General features: G+C 37.9%; 1 protein-coding gene across 1 annotated transcript in view; it reads left to right on the top strand.

Moving 5' to 3' along the window:
• Positions 1-20,235, top strand: part of GLDN (gliomedin) — an 80,142-nt gene that overhangs the window by 6,023 nt on the left and 53,884 nt on the right. Inside the window, exons 3-6 of the mRNA XM_053719897.1 lie at positions 2,304-2,321; positions 9,019-9,135; positions 9,682-9,825; positions 19,441-19,569. Of these exons, the coding sequence (XP_053575872.1) occupies positions 2,304-2,321; positions 9,019-9,135; positions 9,682-9,825; positions 19,441-19,569 (408 nt within the window). The remainder of the gene's footprint in view (positions 1-2,303; positions 2,322-9,018; positions 9,136-9,681; positions 9,826-19,440; positions 19,570-20,235) is intronic.

Raw genomic sequence — 20,235 nt, 5'->3', positions numbered from 1 at the left:
GACCATGACATTTAAATGTTAATTGGAATGATACATGCTATGCTTATTCTTGCAATTGTTTATATAGAGTGTATGTTCACATTTGAATATTAAATCTTAACATTTGAATATGATATGCAATACAAACATTTATACTTAAAGGGATACTAAACCCAAATTTTCCTTTAACAATTAAGATAAAGCATGAACGTTTAAGCAACTTTCTAATTTACTCCTATTATAAATTTTTCTTTGTTCTCTTGCTAAATGTAGCCACCAATAAGCAAGTGCTATCCAGGGTTTTGAACCAAAAACGGGCTGGTTACTAAGCTTTACATTGCTGCTTTTCAAATAAAGATAGCAAATGATTGAAGAAAATTAATAATAGGAGTACATTAGAAAGTTGCTTAAAATTGCATGCTCTATCTAAATCATGAAAGAAAAAATTTGGGTTTAGTATCGCTTTAACATTCCATTATTGCATTTGAATGTTGATTCCAGAATATTTACTGTGGTCTGGGAGAATCAACATCAACATTTTACTTTTCTATATAAGCAAAATCAACATTAGCATTTGAATGTTTGATCATTATGAATAAATGCTAAATTCAGCCAAAATTAAACATTTTATGGAATGTGCTTATTATCTACTCATTCCTAGAATTTGAGTTGGTCTGGTTGTTTTGTACTCTTGGAGGAGCATAGGGGACAAGGTAAAGAAATGGGTGTTATAAAGCTGCAGATTAAAAAGGTGAAGCAAAGACAGTGGTTGTAGAGAGCAGGTAAAGATCAGAGTACAAACGTTCAATGGCTTTGGAAAACAATTTAGGCTACTAGGGCAGAGATTCTGACATCTGACATATTGAAATCTGACATTAAAATGGCCTTAAATTAATGAATTTCTTTATTTCACCTAAAAGAGGACATTTTCAGTATATAGCAGTTTTTCTGTTCTATAAAGTGAATGTAGTGCTTGTGTTGAGGAAAAGGAATTTTTTTTTATACTAAAGAGTTCAACATCGGAATGAAGTTCTGATGTAAACACTTGCTTGAAAAATGTAATCACAAAATCGTTGATACAATCACATGATTTCAAGGCTGGGATTGGATCATGGGGGATCATGGGGGACTGCCTACAATCCTAGGAACGTCCTCTAGGTTTTTAGCGATTAATGCTGTTTTATAAGCATGATATACTATAGAAAACTTGTGATCCTATGAGCACATACAAGCAGGCTCGTACTGGCCATAGGGCATATAAGCCTTGCTGCTATATTCCACCCTCTCTTAATATGGGTAACAATAGTAAAACTGTTACACTCAGCATATTTTGTAAAGCAGAAATTACATTTTCTGTCTGGCTGTTAAGCAGAGGAGCTGCAGGAAGAGATGTATTATGGCAGTTCCCACGGGAATAGGGCCCTCAATTCCCCCTGTATTTGTCTGTAAAATTTTGTCTTTTATAGTATTGTTTCTCCATTGTACTGTTATCCTTGTACCCATGGACAGCGCTGCGGAATCTGTCGGAGCTTTACAAATAAAGAATAATAATAATACTAATAATACCTTGCTGACAAAGGTCTAACTGATGTGGGCTGCTCCGCTTTTAAATACCTGGGCCTATTTTTGGTCCCAGTCCAGTCCTGCATACAAGAGCCTGAGATTATGTGCACATGGTAAGCTCACATAGTAAGGCATTAAATGTTAATAACAGCTATTTTGATCCTGGTAAATTTACAATTACAAGTTGAGTAAATATATAATAATCTATGGCAGTGAATGAAAATATATATAGCATTTGTATATATGTAACTGTACAACTTGTATTTAAACACATTTTTAAAACGTCCTATTAAGATAATAAAACATTAAATATATTGCTACTAAAATATGTTACATGTCTATGTAGCTTGATTCAAACTATTACAGCCCTTAAACTTTGTGACGGTCTTTATGACTCCTATTATTACTCTGAGAAGTAAACTTAACAAATTTAATGTAATCAAAAGTAAAATAGTACAAAATGGATAAATCTATTTTTTTGTGAGATTTTACTGTACTAGTGTATAATTTACGTAAACGAAAAATAAAATATATAAAAGCACTACACTAGGTCAGGTAGAGATTATTTTCATATCATATGCATACAGTTGTAAGGATACATACATGCTTGACATTAGATACATTATGTGTGTGAAAAGAAGCACATTATTATGTACTCTGTGTAGTGTAATCTATATAATTGTCCAAAAAGAAAGATTATTTTATTTGCCACATTTGTCTACATCAATGCTTTTATATTTTTATCATTTTTTTTCCTATAGGCCCCCCTGGACCACCAGGTAAGAGAGCTTACAATTCTAGTTGTTATTTATAATCCTTTAATAATACTTGTTTGCTAATTTTGATTAGACACATAATGGCATTCCTTCCAACCATTTACACCTTTCACTACTAGTGACATTATCTTTTAGATAATAATTTTTGCCACCTAGTGGGTAGCAGCACACTGAAAAGCAATGTGTTGCAGCCCTCTCTGGCAGTGAACAGGTTAACAATCAACCAATTAATTTGCATATTTGCATGAATATTTAATTCAGAAGACATAATAGATATGTAATAAAGCATTAAACATAACTAAATGACACCGTTATTATTATTAATGCACAATGGGGCCACATGCAGATAACAATTCCCTCCCATAAAACACTTGTCTCATTATAATATTAATTACCTCTTATTATAAGGTTAATGTGATACATTTACATGTTATGCTAACTGTGATTCAGATAACAAAAGACTTGTATGTATTATCAGCATTAAATACATATAGCAGGTATAACATATACAGGTCTCTAACTGGCTTGCTAAGGATATCAAACATAATGTTTTCAAGATATAACCATACATAGCCAAATGAGTACTTTAGTTAATTATTGCTGAATAAATTGAGGATAGATGCGGGCACACTCCTGGCCTAATAGAATAAGAAGCAAATAAAGGGTCTGTAAACACCTTGTCATTACAATATTCCAATAGATTAAATTATCAGTCTGAAAGTTATTATAAAGGATTAAACTCTTGTTTGTTGCAGATGTTTTTCCACCCACCATTTTTCTTATTTGGAAGACCCAATCCAGACTAGAGATGAGTCTAGAGATTACAAGCCTTGCCACTGTCATTGTGTAAAACGCTACAGTGTTTGGCCTCAGTAGAAAACGGCAAATTAGGGACATCAGGGGGTAAAAGTGGCCACTTGCAGAAGGGGCCATGGGGACCTCAGGCCCCAGGGTTACACTAATTTGGGTGTGCAGTGTTTACCGAACCCAGGCACATCAGGTGACCAGTGTTAGCTGTCTTACATGCAGAGATGAAAGAAACATTCAACAGCAGCTGGTCAACTAAGCTAAAAAGTTTCATGCCTGTTGCTAAGCTGGTGATGCTTGTTACACAATCATTGCCAACCTAAGTCCTGATACACTGAACAACCCTCATAGTGTGGTGTGAAACCATTCACCACCAATAAAATGTCAGCCTCCGCCCCCATAACCTGCCTCACACCGATCTTTCTGGCAAAAAAGAAAATTTATGCTTATCTGATAAATTTATTTCTCTTTGGATACGATGAGTCCACGGATTTCATCCTTACTTGTGGGATATCACCTCCTGGTCAGCAGGAGGAGGCAAAGAGCACCACAGCAGAGCTGTATATATAGCTCCTCCCTTCCCTCCCACTCCAGTCATTCGACTGAAGTTAGGAAGAGAAAGGAAAAGCCAAGGTGCAGAGGTGACTGAAGTTTAACAAAAATAAAGACCTGTCTCATAAAACAGGGTGGGCCATGGACTCATCGTATCCAAAAAGAAATACATTTATCAGGTAAGCATACATTTTCTCTTCTTTTTTAAGATATGATGAGTCCACGGATTTGATCCTTACTTGTGGGATACAATACCAAAGCTATAGTACACGGATGAAAAGGGAGGGACAAGACAGGGAACCTAAACGGAAGGCACCACTGCTTGAAGAACTTTCCTCCCAAAAGCAGCCTCAGCAGAGGCAAAAGTATCAAATTTGGAAAATTTGGAAAAAGTGTGAAGAGACAACCAAGTTGCAGCTTTGCAAATCTGACAAAGCATCATTTTTGAATGCTCATGAGGAAGCCACAGACCTAGTGGAATGAGCCAAAATTCGTTCAGGAGGCTGCCGTCCGGCAGTCTCATATGCAAAACGGATGATACTCTTCAGCCAAAAAGAAAGAGAAATAGCCGTAGCTTTCTGACCCCTACGTTTCCCTGAAAAAACATCAAAGAAGATGTTTGTCGAAAATCCTTAGTCTTGTAAATAAAACTTAAAAGCACGGACTACGTCTAAATTATGTAACAGACGTTCCTTCTTAGAAGAAGGATTAGGACACAAAGAAGGAAGAACAATCTCCTCATTAATATTCTTGGTTGAAACCACCTTAGGAAGAAAACCAGGTTTAGTACGTAACACCACCTTATCCACATGAAAAATAAGATAAGGAGAATCATATTGTAACGCCGAAAGCTCAGATACTCTTCGAGCAGAAGAAATAGCAACCAGAAATTTACAGATCATTAGTTAAACCAAATATGGAATACTGTGTACAGTTCTGGAGACCATATCTTCAGAAAGATATAAATAAACTAGAAGCTGTCCAAAGGAGGGCTACTAAAATGGTACATGGTCTAAAATATAAAATGTACAAAGAAAGACTCTATGATCTAAATATGTATAGTTTAGAGGATAGAAGGGAAAGAGGTGACATTATAGAAACCTTCAAATATATGAAGGGACTTAATAAAATAGAAGCTGAAAGCATTTTTCACAAAAAAATAAATGCCAAAACAAGGGGTTACAATCTAAAGTTAGAGGGTAGCAGATTCAGGAGAAATTTGAGGAAGCATTTTTTTTTACAGAAAGGGTGGTGGATTCATGGAATAAACTTCCATTTGAGGTGGTAAACACAAAGACTGTAAAGGAATTTAAAAATGCCTGGGACATGCATAAGGCTATCCTAAGGAAAAAGTAACATGTAATATGGGTAGACTTGATAGGCCTTTTTGGTTCTTATCTACCGTCAAATTCTATGTTTCTATGTTTCTAAATAACACTTTCCAAGATAATAGCTTAATATCTATGGAATGCATAGGTTCAAACGGAACCCCTTGAAGAACACTAAGAACCAAATTTAAACTCCAAGGAGGAGCAATTGATATAAATACAGGCCTGATTCTAGTCAGAGTCTGACAAAAAGATCGTACATCTGAGATATCTGCTAGACGCTTGTGTAACAAAATAGATAAAGCAGAAATCTGTCCCTTTAAGGAACTCGCTGATAACCCCTTCTCCAATCCCTCTTGGAGAAAAGACAAAATCCTGGGAATCCTAACCCTACTCCATGAGTAGCCCTTGGACTCACACCAATAAAGATATTTACGCCATATTTTATGGTAAATTTTCCTCGTAACAGTCTTAGGTGCCTGAATTACAGTATCTATGACCAAATCAGAAAAACCTCGATTAGATATAACTAAGTGTTCAATCTCCAAGCAGTCAGCTGCAGAAAAACTAGATTTGGATGATGGAAGGGACCCTGAATGAGAAGGTCTTTCCCCTATAGGAGCTTCCACAGTGGCTGAGATGACATGTCAACCAGATCGGCATACCAAATACTGCGAGGCCACTCAGGGGCGATGAGAATTACCGATGCCCTCTCCTGTTTGACTCGAGCATTCACCCGGGGAAGGAGAGCAAACGGAGGGAATACATAAGCTAGGCTGAAAGACCAAGGCACTGCCAAGGCATCTATCAGCTCTGTCTGAGGATCCCTGGACCCATATCTCGGAAGCTTGGCATTCAGGCGAGATGCCATGAGATCCAACTCCGGCCTGCCCCATCTGAGAATCAGGTTGGAAAAAACCTCCGGATGGAGTTCCCACTCTCCCGGATGAAATGTCTGTCTGCTCAGAAAATCTGCTTCCCAGTTTTCCACCCCTGGGATGTGGATCGCTGACAGATGGCAGGAGTGAGAGTCTGCCCACTATATTATCTTGGCTACTTCTGTCATCGCTAAGGAACTCCTTGTTCCTCCCTGATGATTGATGTAAGCTACCGTTGTTATGTTGTCCGACTGGAATCTGATGAATTAGGCCAATGCCAACTGAGGCCAAGCCCGAAGAGTAATAATTTCCTTCAAGTCAGGACTGAACAGGGTCTTTCCCTTGTAAGGAATAGCCAGAAGCTTAGACTTGGATGACACATCAGCAGACCAAGATTTCAACCATAAAGCTCTGCGTGCTAAGATGGAAAAACCCGAACTCTTAGCCGCCAGTTTGGTAATCTGCAGAGAAGCATCCGTAATAAATGAATTTGCTAATTTAAGAGCTTTAATTATATCCTGTATCTCCTCCAAAGAAGTCTCAGTTTTAAGAGATTCTTCCAGAGCATCAAACCAATAAGCAGCCGCACTTGTAACCGTAACAATGCAGGCCGCTGGTTGTAATAACAACCCCTGATGAACATATATCTTCTTAAGAAGACCCTCCAATTTCTTATCCATAGGGTCTTTGAAAGCACAACTATCCTCGATAGGAATAGTAGTTCGCTTAGCCAAGGTGGAGATTGCTCCTTCCACCTTAGGGACTGTCTGCCAAAAATCCCTGATAGCATTCGCTATAGGATACATTTTCTTGAAAACGGAAGGAGAGAATGGAATACCTGGTCTCTCCAATAATCTCTGAAGTTCTCTTAGGAACTGGAAAAGCATCAGAATAAGAAGGGACTTCTAGATATCTGTCCAACTTACTCAATTTTTCTGGAGGAACCACAATAGAATCGCAGTCATCCAGAGTCACCAAAACCTCCCTCAATAACAAGCGGAGGTGTTCCAACTTAAACCTGAAGGAAACCACTTCTGAATGTGTCAGTGGTAAGACACTTCGCCTTCGTCAGACAGTTCGCCTTCGGATAGGAACTCCATACCCTCTAATTCAGCGCCCTGGGAGGGTACATCTGAGATCGCCATCAAAGCATCCGAAGCTAAATTGACCCCGTGGTTATCCTTCCTTCTACGATTGCCTTGAAATACGGGAAAGGCAGATAATGCATCTGAAAGAGTAGATGACATAACTGCAGCTATGTCCTTTAGTGTTATCGCAGCAGAAGCTGCAGAGGTACTAGGCTGCACCTGAGCAGGCGTTAAGGGCTGTGACGCTTGGGGAGAAAGTTGCGGCATACTCAGAATTTCATCGGTAGAACCCTGAGAAGCATCCACCTTTATCAAGTTTTTATCAAAGAAAATTTGCTCTCTAAATTGTAATGCCCTCTCAGTGCATGAGGGACAAAAAGTAACAGGAGGTTCTACATTGGCATTCAAACACATGGAACATGTAACATTCTGAAGATCTTCCATGATAACAAATTCAAGCAAATTTAAACAAATTCAAGCAAATTTAAACAAATTTAAGCAAATTTATGCAAAGGCAAAAATGGTTATGGGTTGAAAATAAATGTTAACTGTTGTATTTAAAACACACAAAAGTACAGACTAATAGGACTGAAAAACTCATGAAAAACAGAGTGTAACTGTGCCTTTAAATAATAAAATTGCACAATTTTACTGCACTCATACTCTAACGGTTAAATCTGAACAAAACTGTATCTGTAAAATATAAGACACATAATTTTACAGCAACTCTGCAGTTAATCCAGTATGCCAGTACACCTCATTCGCCTCACAGCTCTGCTGAAGCGCCTACCGTCACCCGACCACTGCCTGCTGAGTGTCAATGTCTAGTAGCTTCACAGAAAACTGATGCCGATGCTTGGGGAGAGTTCCGAAGCCAGAACACAACTGTGCAGCTTCTCTTCGAGCGCGCAAAAGATATCCCTGCCCATCGTGGGCGTTAAGAACACACAAGCTCTTCTGGCCAAAGAAATGTAAAAAAAAACATCTCCCTTACTTTAAAATAATGCTCAGCAGAAGACTGATGCCTATTACTTAACTGGACATCATGTCCATAGTAATAAGCATCAGCCCCTACACCAGAGCCTGAATTCTCTGAACTCCATAACCTGGATCCCCAGCGTCCTGCGCACAGCCATTAAGTGTCCCAATAGGAGCCTCTCTTATAATCATAGCTCTGAGTCCTTACCATGACATTCCCCCACCGCATCTTCCCCCTTATAAAATAGAAAGCAGGAAGTGCATATAGATTAGTGGATCAGATAGGCAATGTTTACAGCAGTCTCTGAGTTAAAAAACTGTCCCAGAAAATAAAAATGCTGCACATACCTTAATGCTGAGCGACATCAAGAATGGTCCCACAGGATCAAGAGGTCTTCTCCCTCCTGCAGTTTCTGTGGAGACATACAGGGTCTTAGATAATATTTGCTAAGACCAATTATCTGAAGGGCAGCACACAATATGGGAGGCACAGTGAAAATGAAATCCCACCAGTTCCCAATGCTTTAAAGCCACCTGTAGCTCTACTCTAGAGGCTGATAAGGAATATGGCTACACCCTGTAATAAAATAGTACTCACAGGCACCATTTTAAAAATAACAAACTCTTGATAGAAGAATCTAAACTAACACCTCACTTTACCTCTTCCTATCACTAACACAGGCAAAGAGAATGACTGGAGTGGGAGGGAAGGGAGGAGCTATATATACAGCTCTGCTGTGGTGCTCTTTGCCTCCTCCTACTGACCAAGAGGCGATATCCCACAAGTAAGGATGAAATCCGTGGACTCATCGTATCTTAAAAAAGAAAAGGTGGTTAACCAATGGTGACAGGCAAGTCTAGAGAAGGCTGAATGAGCTCATGGTGACTAGAAATACGATTGTTTTTTTTGTTTTGTTTTTTTTGTGTTGTAATATTTGTAGATCTGTGTTTGTGGAGATGATCTAATGTGCAGTGGGAGCATCATATAAGCTTAAGTAAACAGCATTGCCACAGTGCATTTTATTTAGGCTATGTATGTGCCTATGTGAAAATGTGTGTTCTAATCTAGGACCCCCTGGTCTTGATGGATTGGATGGTCTGCCAGGTTACAATGGTTCTGATGGATTCCCAGGTCTTCCAGGGAAAAAAGGTGAACCTGGACAGACAGGTAGAAGAGGAAAGATAGGTAAGTAGCATGACCATTGGTAAATACAGTTTTTCATTGTTAAGATTTTAAAAACATGGAATACTTTAATGTTAAAAATATGTGTTTCTAAATAGTCCACTTGAGCATTGATGTCTTATTTGACAGGGATTTAGATAACATAAAATATGAATTCATGCATTAGAAATCTGTTGGCAATTTAAGCTTGAGACATTAAAAACTGAATTATTTCTACACATTTTCTTGTACCCTAGCCTAGATATGCCCAAAATGAAGATTGTCAACTATCAGTAGATCTCTACGTTCTGACTTGTAGATCATAAGACTGTTTTGTGACTTTTTTATTTTACTCAAAAAATGTACTGATAATGTGGCCTCAAGTTAAAAGAAATAAGTAAATGTATTTTACACAAGTATATTCTGCACCTCAGCCATAGAACCAATAGAAAAAAGGGTTATTTTGCATGAACAATTAATGATTTAGCACACAAATATGTGAGCAATTGACTATTTGTAAAAAAGCAAACAAAATACAGATTGGTTAGAGCACATTTTTCTACATTATAGGTGAACCTGGCATGAAAGGTGAACCAGGCCTTAAAGGAGAAAAGGGAGACCCAGGTGAAATTGGCTTGGCTGGCAAAGATGGCATGCCTGGAAACACTGGAGAGAAGGGGGACAAAGGTGACGTGTCAAATGAGGTCATGGATGGTAAGCAGAAATGTCACAGAAGCAAGAAAAGTGATTAATGTTCACTTGGCACCTAAGATTAAAAAAAAATACCCATAGCATTTATCCTATATAATTAAGTAACTGGAAGCTCCATCTCTTGGGAACTAAAACTGTTATTATTGATATAAAATCAACACATTTTAATATCTATTTAAAGGGACAGTCAACCATAGAATTGTTATTGTTTTAAAAGATAGATAATCCCTTTATTACCCATTTCCCAGTTTTGCATAACCAACACCGTTATATTAATGTACTTTTTACCTTTGTGATTACCTTGTATCTAGGAACCTGCTTCCAGCCCCTGATCACATGACTGTGACTGTTTATTATCTATTGTCTTAAATTTAGCATTGTGTTGTGATAAATCTTAAATAACCCCCTGTGCCTGAACACAGTGTTATCTATATGTCCCACATGTACTTTGTCTCTTTGTGTTGAAAAGAGATTTAAAAAGCCTGTGATAAGTGGCAGCCCTCAAAGGCTTAGAAATTAGCATATGAGCCTACCTAGGTTTAGTTTAAACTAAGAATACCAAGAGAAAAAAGCAAATTTGATGATAAAAGTAAATTGGAAAGTCAATTAAAATTAAAAGTCCTATCTGAATAATGAAAGTTTAGTTTATACTAGACTGTCCCTTTAAGTCCAGTGAAGTCTTGGCAAGACCATAAACAATAAGATATGCGTGAATGCAGAGAGATTATCAGCAATGATGCTGTTGGTAATGCAACACTCAAACTATCTTGGTTAATATATTGCCAAATCAATAATGTTGGTGAGAGAACAGTGAGACTTTAAACTTGTGGTAGCGCCCTATTAAACCCTTCTGTTGTTAATGAAGGCTGCATTGTTCTGTAATGTGTTATAGAACAATCTATCTGTTAACTGAAAGGCACCAAGATCTGAACAGAGTGTCCATTAAGCGTTTTGTTAAACTTGCTAATACTTTAACTCATTCATGTAGAGGCCTAGTGTGCCTACACTTATTAAAGGGATATGAAACACACATTTTTTTCTTTCATGATTCAGATAAAGAATACAATTTTAAACAACTTTCTAATGTACTTCTATTATCAGTTTTTCTTCATCTACTTTGTTGAGAAGCAGGGATGTAAGCTTAGGAGCCAGCTTTTTTCTGGAGCACTATATGGCAGCAGTTTTGCAAGAATGTTTTACATTTGCAAGAGCAGTATATGGCAGCGCTATTTCCTGCCATGTAGTGCTCTAAATGCTTAAAGGGACAGTCAAGTCCAAAAAAAAACTTTCATGATTCAGATAGGGCATGTCATTTTAAACAACTTTCCAATTTACTTTTATCACCAATTTTGCTTTGTTCGCTTGGTATTCTTTGTTGACAACTAAACCTAGGATGTTCATATGCTAATTTCTTAGACCTTGAAGGCCGCCTCTAATCTAAATGCATTTTGACCGTTTTTTACCACTAGAGGGCATTAGTTCATGTTTTTCATATAGATAACATTGAGCTCATGCACGTGAATTTACAGAGGAGTGAGCACTGATTGGCTAAAATGCAAGTCTGTCAAAAGAACTCAAATAAGGGGGCAGTCTGGAGAGGCTGAGATACAAGGTAATTAGAGAGGTAAAACGTGTATAATTATAACTGTGTTGGTTATGCAAAACTGGGGAATGGGTAATTAAGGGATTATCTATCTTTTAAAACAACACAAATTCTGGTGTTGACTGTCCCTTTAACTAGGTATCTCTTCAACACAGAATATCATGGGAACAGAGCAAATTTGATAATATAAGTAAACTGGAAACTTTTTAAAAATGGTATGCTCTATCTCAATAACAAAAACATAGTTTTGAGTTTCATATCCCTTTAATGAGGTGCATGTTCAATTACAGATTTTTTTTATGGAACACAATAGCAGTAAATTGTATTATATATTATTACGGGTTAATAGTGACATAACATAAGAGTATTGGATATGATTATTACTGTAACAAATGAGTGACAATGTAAAATGCCCATAATAGTCTTAAAAGGGTATGGAGTAAATGAGTAACATAGTTTTAAAGGAGCTGGTGGTTAAGGGGTCTGGTAGTCTTATAGGTGCATGTAGTAATCTAAAAGGGGCAGAAGTCTTCAAAGTGTAGAGGGTCAGTGGGTCAGAAAGTCTTAAAGGTTAAAGGGATATGTTAGTCTTAAACAGGCAGGGGGTAGGCTGGTGACAGTTTTAAAGGGATAGGGTGTAGATACTCTTAAAGGGACAGGGGTTAGCAAGGGTAAATGTGTCCGGTTTTCAGCAGGGTGAAAAGTAGATAGACTTAAAGGGATATGTGGTCAGTTAGTCTTAGGGATAGAGGTAAAAAAGAGATCAGGTAAAGCCAGTCTTAAATGGGCATGGGCTAGACAGAGATAATGTCAAAGAAGTAGGGTGAATATAATCCTAAAGGGACAGAAGTTAGTAAAGGTGCAGAGGGGTAAAGGGGTCAGGTTGTCTTAAACTGGCAGGAGTACAGAGTAGATCGTCTTAAAGGGGCAGGAGATCAAAGGGTGGGTAGTCTTAAAGGGACAGGATGTAGATATTCTTAAGTGGGAAGGCTGTACATAATCCTAAATGGGTGGGGGTAAAAGGGATAAAGGTGGCAGGCAGTCTTAAAGTGCAGATGTAGACAGCCTTAAAGAGGCAGAAAGTCAAGTTGTTTTCCCCGGGGGGGGGGGGGGGGGGGGGGGGATTAGGCTGGTAGAAAGTCTTAAAGGGGTAGGGTGCAGATAGTCTTAAAGGGGCTAGTTTAAGAGGTCAGATAGTCTTAAAGGGGCAAGGGGTTAGGGGTCCAGGTATTCCTAAAGGGACAAGGAGTAGTCTTATAGGGGCAGGTAGTTTTAAAGAGGCAGGGGTAAGGTTATCTTAAAATTTTAGTAGGTAGGCTGGTAGATAGTCTTAATGGGGAAAGTAGTCTTAAAGGGACATTAAACATATTTTTTTTTTCTTTTATGATTCAGATAGAGCATACAATTTTACACAACTTTCCAATTTATGTCTGTTATCAAATTTGCTTAATTCTCTTGGTATCCTTTGTTGAAGGATCACTACTTGGAGCTAGCTGTACACATCCGATGAGCCAATGACATGAAGCATATACTTGCAGCCACCAATCAGCAGCCAGCTCCAAGTAGTGCATTTCTACATCATGGCCTACATAGGCATGCTTTTCAACAAAGGATACAAAAAGAACAAAACAAATCAAATAATAGAAGGAAGTTGGAAAGTTAATTTATAGACACTAAATGTTATAATTGTTTTGCAAATATTTAAGCAGCGAATGAAACGTTAAAAAATACATCTACATGTTATTCTCAGACTAATCTTTTCTTTGAATGTATCATTCTATCTAGCATTTATTTAGTGTTCAATGTCCCTTTAATACACTCCAGCATGTAAAATGGATCATTGGGAACAAATTAAAGGAGAGAAAGTTTTTGGATAAAATGTCCCTTTAAATGGGACCGGGGTCTATTAGACTTAATGGGGCAGGTTATCAGGTATTTTAAAAGGGACAGGAGGTTAAGTAGTCTTATAAGGGATAGATGGTAGGGGTAAGCAATTTTAAAAATACAGGCAATAGTTATTACTAATAGGGGAGGAATATGAAGTTTGATAGTTTTAAAGGGATAGGGGTTTATAGTTTTAAAAGTGGAGGGGTTAAGGGGAAGTTTTAAAATTACTGTCTGTATCACTAGTATTAAGGGGTATTAAAATTCATTTTTTTGAGTGACTGGTATCTTTTTTTTTTTTTTTTACCTCCTTCAAGCCTATCTAATCCCTTACCCCTTTAAGACTACCTCCTCCTAAACCTTTAAGACTATTTCCCCTTAACTTTTTTAGAATATCTTCCTCAGCCCCTTTAAGAACACCTGCCCCTATAAGACTGTCTACCCCTCTTGCCTTGCCCTTTAAGACTACCTGTCTTGTGCCTCTGTAAGACAACCCTTAACTCCCTGCCTCTTGAAGAATACTTGACCTTCTCCCCCTTTAAGATTATATACCCCTACATCTGCCATTTAAGACTACCTGATCTCTTGCCCCTTTAAGTCTATCTGAACCCTTAACCTACTGCCCCTTAGTGACCACTACCCCTTTAAGACTATTTTCTCCTATACCTTTAAAACAATCTTGTTCCCGATTTAGACTATCTAACCCTAACTCCTGCCCCTTTAAGACTAAATACCCCCTACCCCCTTTACATCTATTGATCCCTGTGCCTTTAAGAGTATTTACTTTTTCCCCTTAAAATTATTTGCACTGCACCTTTAAAACTACCTACCCTATGTACCTCCTTTCTTGTCCCTTTAAGACTTCCTGACCCCCTGCCCATTTAAGACTATCTACCCTATATTCCTGTTCATTAAAGCATTTAGGTATAACATACAATTTCAAACAGCTTCCCAGTTTACTTCTATTATCAAATGTGCTTCATTCTCTTGCAATCATTTATTGAAGTAGCTAACTGAACACATGGGGGCATATGTATCAAGCTCAGAATGGAGCTTGATGCCCCGTGTTTCTGGCGAGTCATCAGACTCGCCAGAAACAGCAGTTATGAAGCAGCGGTCACAAAGACCGCTGCTCCATAACCTGTCCGCCTGCTCTGAGCAGGCAGACAGACATCGCCAGAAATCAACCCGATCGAGTACAATCGGGTTGATTGACTCCCCCCTGCTGGCGGCCAATTGGCCGCAAGTCTGCAGGGGGTGGCATTGCACCAGCAGCTCTTGTGAGCTGATGGTGCAATGCTGAATACGGCGAGCATATTGCTCGCCGTATTCAGCGAGGTCTGGCGGACCTGATCCGCAGTGTCGGATCAGGTCCGACAGACCTTGATAACTATAGGCCATGGGGTGAGCCAATTACAACAGGCTATATACAGCCACCAATCAGCAGGTAGCACACATGTGCTTTGCTGCCCCTAGTTTACCTAGATAAACCTTTCAACAATGGACAACAAGAAAAGGAAGCAAATTAAATAATAGCAGTAAATCGGAAAGTTCTTTGAAATGTCTAATAATGATTTTAGTGTTAAATTTTACCTGATCCCATGCCCTTTTTAATCTACCAGACCCCTTAACCCTTTTCCCCCTTTATGGCTACCTAACCCTCCACTCTGCCTCTTTATTAACACCTGCCCCGAAGCCATTTCCCTTTACGACTATATCCCCTTATCCTTTTAAGATTATCTTTCTTACACATGTAAGACTCCCTCTATTACTTTTAGACTACCCCCTAACTCCTGTCCCTTTGAAACTATTTACTCCTACTCCTTTAAGACTATGAACCCCAATTCAATAACCCTTTAACACTATAGCTCTGCCTCTATAAGACTTCCTTACCTCCTAACCTTGTAAGAGTACTTAACCCCCCTTTAATACTACATAACCTTAATTCCTAGCATTTTAAGACTATTTAGGCCTACCCTCTGCTCATTTAAGACTTACCGACCCATAAACCCACTCCTTTGAAATGGTTCTTTTAAATATTTTTTTCCTTAACTTTCACTTCTTTTAAATATTTTTTTCATTTTTGTAGGTGTCACTCTTTTGATACAGTATTTATGTCACTCTTTTGTTATGTTACTTCTTTGAGCTGTTGCTCCTTTGAACAGATACCATTATAACCATAGGTTCCTTCTTGATACAGAAAAAGTGTGTCAGCCAGTCTAAGTGAATGTATTATGCACATTACTTTATTCACTAGTGTTACATTTTACTTTTATATTCCTTTATTATTATATAATCATAGGAATAAATTCTAATTGGTTTTTCATTAAATATATTTTCGTAAATAGTTTTTTTGATGAATCTACCTCATAGTTCTGTACATAATTAGGTAATAAAATGTCGTAAGACTGCAGCAGAAATATAGGACCTTGTTTTATTATTGATTGAGAGGTTTGTACTAAAAATTATTCATGAGTGTAACATAGCAAAAAATACGTTGGGCCAGATTACGATTGGACCACACGAGCAATATTGGGCTTTCACGTTCGTTTGCATGCACTGTTATTGCAAGTTGAAAGTAAACGCGATCACTTGAGCAAAATTCAAGTTCACGCTTGTCGGGTTAGCGTGTCCTCATTGCTCGGATTAACTGTTTTGTGAAACAAAAAAGTGTCACAAAACACATAAAAAATGCCTTACACAATACAGTTACACTCATAATAACAACACTACCTAATACAAATGATTTCTAAAAAATATTGCATAAAAAAGTTATAAGGGCTCAAAGATGTGAGGTATCAGGCAAAAAGGCAGGAAAAGGGCTTTAACATTGATATACATGTCTATAGATGTATATCCAGGGCCGCCATCAGGGGGTGAAAGGGGTGACTCCTGTCAGGGGCCCACTGGGCCCCATTAGGCAAGCACAACTATTTTTTTTTTATTTTGTCACCCACTAAAGGGCACTACAGCAGAGTGATATTGAGTATGGGAAATGATATTACAAGGAGTAAAGCATTAGCACTAATGCACAGTGTGAGACAGATTTGGCACTTCAGTTTGTACAGTGTTTGCTTGAGTCAGACGGTAGATCACTTTCATTTGCAGAGGAGGTAGGACTTACTTAGTAAATGTTTTTTTATTTCTTTGTGCAATTTTGGATTGTAACTTAAGTATGGTAGTTGTATGGTGGGGCCAGGGGTCCATAAAAACAAAGTAATATGCAGCAGTATATTTACGATTATTTGACAATGCTGTAGAAATTCTATATTTAAAACCATGAAGAAATGTTTCCTCCTGAATACACAAATGGTAGGTGCCCTTTTGGCAGATATAATTTTTTATTTATTTATATATATATATATATATATATATATATATATATATATATATATATATATATATATATATATATATATATATATATATATATATATATATATATATATATATATATATATATTTTAATTACATTCCAGTTTACTGCCCCTTTATGCAAGGATTTTCCAAATGCCAGTAGGCATTTTATGTAAGATTTTTACATCTGCATAAAAGTTTATACTCTCAGGCTAAAATTGTTCATTGTTTGAAATGAGACAAGTTAACCCAAAACGCTGTTCAGTTTACACTACAGCTGACTTAATTTTGAAACACATACAAACAAGCCTAAATCCTGCATTTAACCAGATCTCATGATATGAGACTGAGTACCACAGCTTATGGTTCCACCAAGACCATATAGAGTACAGAATTTTCAAAATCCATAAGTACAGCTGACAGATGGGAACATTTGTACACCAGATTTGAAGTGGTGCTCCACATATGTTAACCTTTCAAAAGTACTTTTCTTCATCTTCCTATTCTGACAGATCATTAATGTACAATTTTGAATAAACAGAAGTATTATTGTTTGCACATTTACAAATAAGATTCTTTAAAAAGTGATCTCTTAATTTCTGCTATTTTTTTTTATCATGCATGTCGCACACTGTTGATTTAGGGGATGGCAATGTGCAGACATTTCCCCTCCTGTGTCTGTGTTTATGTCTTTGTGATTTTTTTGGTGTCTCCATGAGTGTGTATGTATTTTTTTCTGTGGGTTTCTCTGTGAGGGTGTGTGTGCATGTCTTTGTGCATTTTCTGTGGCTGTCTCTATGAGGGTGTGTGTATGTCTTTGTACATTATTTGTGGGTGTCTCTGTGAGGGTGTGTGTGTATATGTATTTCTTTGTGTGTTTTCTGTGGCTGTCTCTGTGAGGGTGTGTGTGTATGTCTGTCTGTGTTTTCTGTGGATGTCTCTGAGAGGGTGTGTGTGTGTGTATGTATGTCTGTGTTTTCAGTGGGTGCCTCTGTGGGCGTGTGTGCGTATGTCTGTGATTTTTCTGTGGATGTCTCTGTGAAGGTGTGTGCGTATGTCTGTGTGTTTTCTGTGGGTGTCTCTCTGAGGGTGTGTGTGAGTGTGTATGTCTTTGTGTATTTTCTGTGGATGTCTCTGTAAGGGTGTGTGCATATTTCTTTGTGCATTTTCTGTGGGTGTCTCTGTGAGGGTGTGTGTATGTATGTGTCTTTCTGTATTTTCTGTGGATGCCTCTGTGAGGGTGGGTGTGTATGTCTTTGTTTGTTTTCTCTGGATGTCTCTGTTAGGGTATGTTCAAATGTATTTGTGCATTTTCTATGGGTGTCTCTGTGAGGGTGTTTGTGTGTGTGTGTGTGTATGTCTTTGTGCATTTTCTGTGGGTGTCTCTGTGAGGGTGTGTGTGTGTGTATGTCTTTAAGTGTTTTCTGTGGATGTCTCAGTGAGGGTGTGTGTGTAAGTATGTCTTTGTGTGTTTTCTGTGGGTGTCTCTCTGTGTGTGTATGTCTTTGTGTGTTTTCTGAGGCTGTCTCTGTGGGTGTTTCTTTAGGTGTATGTGCAAGTTTGTGTTTGAGTTTGTGTGTGTGTGTCCATTGTCTGTTCCTTTTTAGGACATTTTGACCTTACTACTGATTATTCACATCTTTCTACAGACTTTGAGACTAATGAGACCTTTCCATAAGTCACCAATCCACGATGTAACCTTTAAATTATTGTTTAGGCAGTTCAGGGCCCTTCCTTTCAGCCACTGCATGCTATTGTCATCATATAGTTGGCATGTTCCTTGACAAAAAGATAATCAGAACTCCATATTTTGACTTGTAAATCTCCTTTTTTGACACAACTACTAATCTACCTTATTACTTATCACGTAGCACGTGCTGAGTGTCTGTTTGGGTGTTTGTGTGTTTCATTGCATGTCTGCTAAAGTGTCTATAAGTGAATCCTTATGTGTGAGTGTGTGTTTCAGTGTATGAGTGTGTCTGTGTGTTTCTGTGTTTGTGTGTTACTACCTTTACAACATTTCCAAGTTTGACTACACTTAAGAATAAAGTGCATATACGTTTTAGTCACTTGGTCAAAAATTGCACATGTCAAAGGGGGGGGGGGGGGGGCTGATCAATGGTTAAGTAAGGGGCCCCAAAATTTCTAGTGGCGGCCCTGTGTATCTATGTATATATAAATGTCTATATATGTGTACATGTGTGAGTATATGTATTTACATATATATACACATATAAACATAAATACATATGTATACATATATAGACATATATATATATATATATATATATATATGTATATATATATATATATATATATATATATATATATATATATATATATATATATATATATAAAAGCATTGGAGCCCTTTGCTGAATAAATAGAACATATTCTTGTATGTGAAGAACATTGGAATGTGAAATATTCATATTTTCATGTCGGGTTAGCGCACTTGAGAATATGCGCGCGAGTAGGGTTTTCTCCACTCTTTTTGCTCCATTGACTATTATGGGTGGAATAGGTTATTGTGTGAGCAATATTGTAAGTTCAGCTTTTTAAACAATAACTTTTTACTTTCAACTCATAGCAGTGCCACCCGACGTGTGTAAAAATTTTACTTCTAGCACAATTAGTGCTCTAGCAAAAGCACTAAATAGCGCTCCACTCATAATCTGGCCCTTTATATTTATGAGAAAACTACACAGCCACTACTGGCTCCAATAACAAGAAGTAACTAATATTTTTTTCTGTACTCTAATTTAACATTTTAGGAATCAAAGGAGAAATGGGACCTCCTGGTCCTCCAGGACTTCCTGGTCCACCAGGTCCGGAAGGTCCATCAGGTAGAAAGAGAGTAAAGGCTCAGAAAACAGTTACAGTTCTCAGCAATAAATGTACAGGTGAGTATATACTATGTATGCTGCATATATTGTTATTCTTTTACACCCCTTAAAGTGACATAATAGTCCAAACTTAAAGTGTACGAAAATTACTTTGAATGTGTCAGGGTGCCAGGAATCAGACTAGACGAGAAGTGCAAAAATAATCACACCTTTATTAATAACAGGAAATAATAAAAAGTCCACAAGTCAAATAACAAGCCAGGAGTCAAAGCCAGAGCTGGTAGTCAGATGAGTTGAGTCAGGAGCCAAAGTGAGTAGCTAGACGAACCAGAATCAGGAACAAGGAGAACAGCAAGAACAAGCCAGGGATCAGGAATTAGAAGGGACGTCAGACAGCCAGGTAATACAGAGGAAATGGAACACAGGAACTCACAAACAGATCTGCGACAACACAAAGGCAAAGCATACTGAACAGAGGCCCTTTAAATAATAAGTGATGACATCACAATACTGAGACTGCAACCTGTCTCACACAGATGATGTTCAGCAGTCTGGCCATAAGAGGGTGTGCAGGAAATGAGCAGCACACACTCTGTACCAGATTCAGTAAGAGAGGTGAGTAAACAAAGCAGGGAAAAAACCCTGACAGTACCCTCCCCTCAACGACCCCTCCCCTGCGGGAGGACAAAAGGCTTATTGGGGAAACGGGCATGGAAGGCACGG

Source organism: Bombina bombina, chromosome 6, assembly GCF_027579735.1.
Source record: "Bombina bombina isolate aBomBom1 chromosome 6, aBomBom1.pri, whole genome shotgun sequence".
In the NCBI taxonomy this organism is placed as follows: domain Eukaryota; kingdom Metazoa; phylum Chordata; class Amphibia; order Anura; family Bombinatoridae; genus Bombina; species Bombina bombina.
This window is presented reverse-complemented; position numbering and strand designations above follow the sequence as displayed.